General features: G+C 26.2%; 1 protein-coding gene across 1 annotated transcript in view; it reads right to left on the bottom strand.

Annotated features, from left to right (window-relative positions):
- LOC107475927 (glutathione S-transferase) overlaps positions 1–3,370 on the bottom strand; it is a 6,663-nt gene extending 3,293 nt beyond the window's left edge. Inside the window, exons 1-3 of the mRNA XM_052257131.1 lie at positions 3,140–3,370; positions 2,713–2,761; positions 2,119–2,432 (exon numbers count right to left, since the gene is read on the bottom strand). Coding sequence (XP_052113091.1) covers positions 2,119–2,432; positions 2,713–2,761; positions 3,140–3,289 — 513 coding nt within the window. The 5' untranslated portion in view covers positions 3,290–3,370. The remainder of the gene's footprint in view (positions 1–2,118; positions 2,433–2,712; positions 2,762–3,139) is intronic.
- Between the last annotated feature and the right edge of the window lie 1,872 nt (positions 3,371–5,242).

Below are 5,242 nucleotides of genomic sequence, written 5' to 3'. Positions count from 1 at the left end.
ACGGTGACGGTGTGACAGGAGAGACGACAACAGTAAAATAAATACAATAAAAATAAAATTTAACGTATGTGAAAGTAAAAATAGATAACAAAAAAAAATGAAACTCAAATTAAAAATAAAAATAAATAATTTTATTGAGATTTTTTTTATATTTAGTGAATCTAAAATATAACATCTTGTTTACATTGTTCCCACTTATTATTGTTTACCTAACAAAATTATTTTTATTTTTTCTGTGTATGTAGGTTCATGAGTCATGACATGAGTCCATTGTTTCCCTGCTATTTCTTTCACTTCTTTATTCAAGACTCGTCCACTATGGAATGCAGTGCGTTATTATTAATATATATATATATATATATTGATCACATCGACAATTCTCAATTCTAAATATTATATCATGAACACTCTCACATTATATACTCATCATATATCCAATATTAAAGGATTTTATTATTTGGTCTAGGCCAAATTTTGAATCTAAATATAACATATTAAAAAGTACAAAATTTTGTCACTTCAATTAAACCTCAGCTATAATTAAAATATATATACTATGCTCATGTCGTAGGTTAATGAATCTTTTCATATCCAACAACTATTCTTTTATATTCTCTTTTTGAAAAAATGATTAATTTTGAAAAATTAAAGTTAGATATTAAAAGTCAATATATATTTTGTTTATGATTTTTTTTAATATATATTGTTTACTTAATAGTAGTTATGTTAAAAGTTAAAACAAAAAAAAGTAAGGAGCGAATGCGGTTTATGTCTAAGGCAAGGCCTCCTCTATCTAATAAAGCTAATTTAGCTTGAAGTGATGATTGTTGTTGTAAATTAGGACATCTATCTACCCATCTTAATTTAGTTATAAAAATCCAGCTGCTTTTCTTTGCTGTACTTATTGATTAAAACGGTTTTTCGTACCCTTTTTTAAAAATTTAAATAAAAAATACATAATAATTATATATGTATATATTTTTTTATACAAAATTTCTTTTGAATTTGTCTAAATAAATCATAAAAATTTTAATATTATTTAAATTTTTTTCAAAAATTAATTGAATAGAAAAATATATAAATTAAATAAAAATTATGCTAAGTAATCAATGACTTTTTTGAACAACATGAACAACCACCAATCAAATAAAAACATATTATATTTTCAAATTATTCACCTAAATTTTAATATTAGAATAACCGTACATCTAATGAAATGAACATCCAATATATCTATTATTGACATTATTTAGTATTTTCATTGTCTACCTATATTTTTTATATATCTAACAAAAATTATTGACTAATTTCTAAGGCCATTAAAATTTACATTAGGACAGATAAGATGCTGATAATGATAGTTATATATAGGTTATGGTTATTCCTAAAAATGCATTTCTACATCAATTTTCTTTTTATAATTCGGCTTTGTTTGGTTGAAAGTAAAAAAATAAAGAGAAAGGAAAGTAGAAATAAAAAAAAAAAAGAAAAAAATTGAGTAAATTTTTTTATATATTTGAATGAAAGAAAAAAAATTAGTATATAATATTATGAAAAGATAACTTTATCTTTATATAATTTAAAATATATTAAAAAATAAAAGATACTATTAAAATATTAATACCAAATGCTTTTTCCTTTCATTTTCTATCGAATGTTAAAGGAAAAAAAAATTAAATAAATCTCGCCTACTTTTTTACACCATTCATTCTTTCAAAGAAAAAATAATAACTATTTTCTTTTTAATTTCTTTCACTCCCTTTAACAACAACAGATTTTAAAGCAGAGGATCAACAAAAGTTAATCCAAAACTTGGTACATGAATCACAAAACCCCATAATGTCCAATCTTCTCAACAGAAATTGAGAATCCGAGCAACATATAAAGGACTTTCTAGCACTAAATTATTTTGGTCACACACAAACTTTATTCTAAGAGAAACATACCCAAATCAAACAACACTAACAACTCAAATTAATTAACTAATTAATTGAGCATGTCAGTGACCTTAGACCAAGCTGGTCTAGCTGTAATATCAGCCACCCAAGAACTGACACGTGGCAGAGGCTCAATCAGCTTCTTCACCTGTGTTAACATCAAGAAATGAAGGGTTGGAAGGTGATGAAGATCAGCCAAAGTGAAACATTCACCACCCAAGTACTTTGATTCAGAGAGCCTCTTCTCATAGATTCCAAGAACACTACTAAGCTTTGATTCATTCTCTTCAACAACTTTTGGGTCTGTTGGGATGCCAAAGAGTGGCTTAACATGAAGCTCCCATATAAGCTTTGGAGCTACTTGATCATATTGTTGAGCTTCAACTTCAAGCCATACAGTGATTATAGCCATCTTCTTTGAATCATTCGTTACTATTAGCTCAGTCCCCTTCTCAGCATATTCATGTGCAATGTATTTTGTTATTGCCCTTGATTCTGCATTTAAGGGCATTTTTGGTATTTCCCCCCGGGGGGGTTAAGATTGGGATAATATAATATCCATGAGTAAAATTAAATTACTTTTAAAATTTTTTATTTTATCCAGATTAAACATATACTCTTAATGTTTTAATGGGTTTGATTCTAGTATTAGTCTATAACAATTGTTTCAAGTTTATCATGATGAAAAATTAATTTAGTAAGACCAGAATGATTGTTATAATTAAAGTTTAATCACAACTTTGTGTTAGAATATTTAATATTTGATATTTCTTACCAAATAGCTTCAAGTCTCCATCTTCAAATGCTGGAACTTGACCAAATGGCTGCATCCATCATGTATAGGGAAGAGCAAGAATGCATATCATTAAACTATGATCTAGTAAAGATAAAAATTTTAGCATATTTGTTCAAGCTTTAAATCTCAATAGACGAGATGATTTTAACCGAAAATTTAAAATTTTGATAGTATACATTTTTTTTTGCCATGGTATTTTTCAACCCAGCATGCTAATGACTAATTTATCGCAGAAATCTGAACTTTATTTGTTTAAACGAATAAAGAAGTTGATGATTACTGAAACCACCTAAGTTAATTGTATAAATAATTTATTATAGTAAAGTGATGCTTGTCAACTACAAGAAGAATAATAATATAATTTATTATACCAAAAGAATGATAATATAATTGTGGTGATGCTTACATTTAGAGAAAGAAAATGCTCCTTTTTATGTTCACCATTCTTCATGTCAATAGTAACAAACTCAAAATCAAGCTCTTTCTCATACAAGACAGCAGCCACTCGCATGGAGTTTGGTGACATAGGGTTTCCATGGAGTTTCATTGCTGCCATAGCCTCTTATTAGTGTATGTGTAAGTAGAAGCAAATAAAGGGTATCTTTTAAGAGAATGTTATGTTATTATATGAAATTAGGCCTATGACGATTTGTGTTCTTTATATGATGCGGCTACTTGTGATGGATATTTTTTGTTGATGATTTTATATTTATTTATTTTGTGGAAGATATGGAATTTGTTGAGTTAGATAAAAAGTCAAGAGTTTGTTTTTTTGCACATGGAAAATTATTTACTTATATCATTGGATTTGGTAGTACAAATTGGTGGTTGATTGAGTACATTTAACAACGCTACTTTTTTGTTTAATTATTTATCTTAAAGCTAATCGTATTTTAATATTTGAAATTATTATTAATGTTGCAAGTGTGAAAAGTGTTAAAATTAATCACACATCAAAAAAAATAAAGAAGAATGAAGAGTTTATAAAATGAGAGACTCATTAACTTGATACCTTAAGATTTTGAATTAAATGTGGTGTCTTCTTATTTTATGTTTTCTCATTAAACAAGACCAAAATACTATGCTCATGTGGTATGTTAACGAATCTTTTCATTTCCAACAACTATTCTTTTTTATTCTCTTTATAAAAAAATGATTTATTTAGACAAGGTAACATATTAAAAGTTAATATATATTCTGTACATGATTTTTTTAGTATACGTTGTTTACTTAAATTAATAGTAGTTATATTAAAATAAATATTTAACTAATTAACATAGAATTAAAAACACATGTTAATTTATTATTAATAAAAAATTTTAATAAAAATATTTTTAATTTATAAACTGAACATGTGTCCTTTTACTAAATTTTAAAACAAAAAGAACAAGGAGCTAATGCGATTCTCTAAAGTCTAAACCAATGACTCCTCAAGATCTAATAAAGTTAATATATCTTGAAATGATGATTGTTGAAAATTAGGACATCTACCCATCTTAATTTGGTTATAAAAATCCAGCTTCTTTTCTCTTTAGTGTATTTATTGAACGGATTTTTTATTTAAATTAAACAATTATATATTTTATTGATATATATAAATTATAAAATAATTATTTAACTAAATAATGTATTATATCTCGAGTATTATAAATTTAATGTGAATATAGACGTACCTCATATACTAAGATTTTAAACTATGACGCATAAAAAATCTGATATATTTAAGGTGCATTCGGAACATGTTGTAAGCCAAAAAAATGGTACTGAATATTTGATATGCGTTCAAAAGTTAATCTAAATTGTAATTCTAATTTCTTTCAAAAATCAATCTAGACTATAATTCTAATTTTTATTTTGACCATATCTAAAATACTGAGACCCAAATCAATTTTTAAACATATTCGAATATTCAATATCCATTTTTTAGCCTCCAAAAACTAGATACATCTTTTTTTTTTGTTTTCCACGGTATCCCCCAACCCGACAGGCCAAGGACTAATCCGTCGCGATACTGAGCTCCATTTAAGGATTTGTCGCTAGCCAATGGGTTGCTGCATGCACAAGGCGGAATTCAAACCCCCAACACTTGCTTAAGCAGACTACTGAGCTAACTACTAGACCAACCCAACTTGGTTAACTAGATACATCTTAAATACGTCAGATTTTCTATGCCTCATAGCCCAAGAAGTTTCGGTACCAGGAATATGCCCATAATTGCATTGGACTCATAATATTCGAAATATGATATATTGTTTGTTTAGGTAATTATTCTACCGTTTATGTATATCAGTAAATTATATAATTATTTAATTTAAATTAAAAGATCCTCAAAATTGTGTCGTATTATTTAAAAAAAAATTAATTTAATAAAAAATACACATACATAAATAATTATATATGTAATATATTTTTTTACACAAGATTTTTTTTAGATTTTTTGACACCTTGTTTGGATAGACGATGAAAAGTGAAAAAAAAAATAAAAGAATAAAATAAGAGAAAAAATATA

The sequence above is a fragment of the Arachis duranensis genome, chromosome 2 (genome assembly GCF_000817695.3).
Source record: "Arachis duranensis cultivar V14167 chromosome 2, aradu.V14167.gnm2.J7QH, whole genome shotgun sequence".
Classification (NCBI taxonomy): Eukaryota; Viridiplantae; Streptophyta; class Magnoliopsida; order Fabales; family Fabaceae; genus Arachis; species Arachis duranensis.
This window is presented reverse-complemented; position numbering and strand designations above follow the sequence as displayed.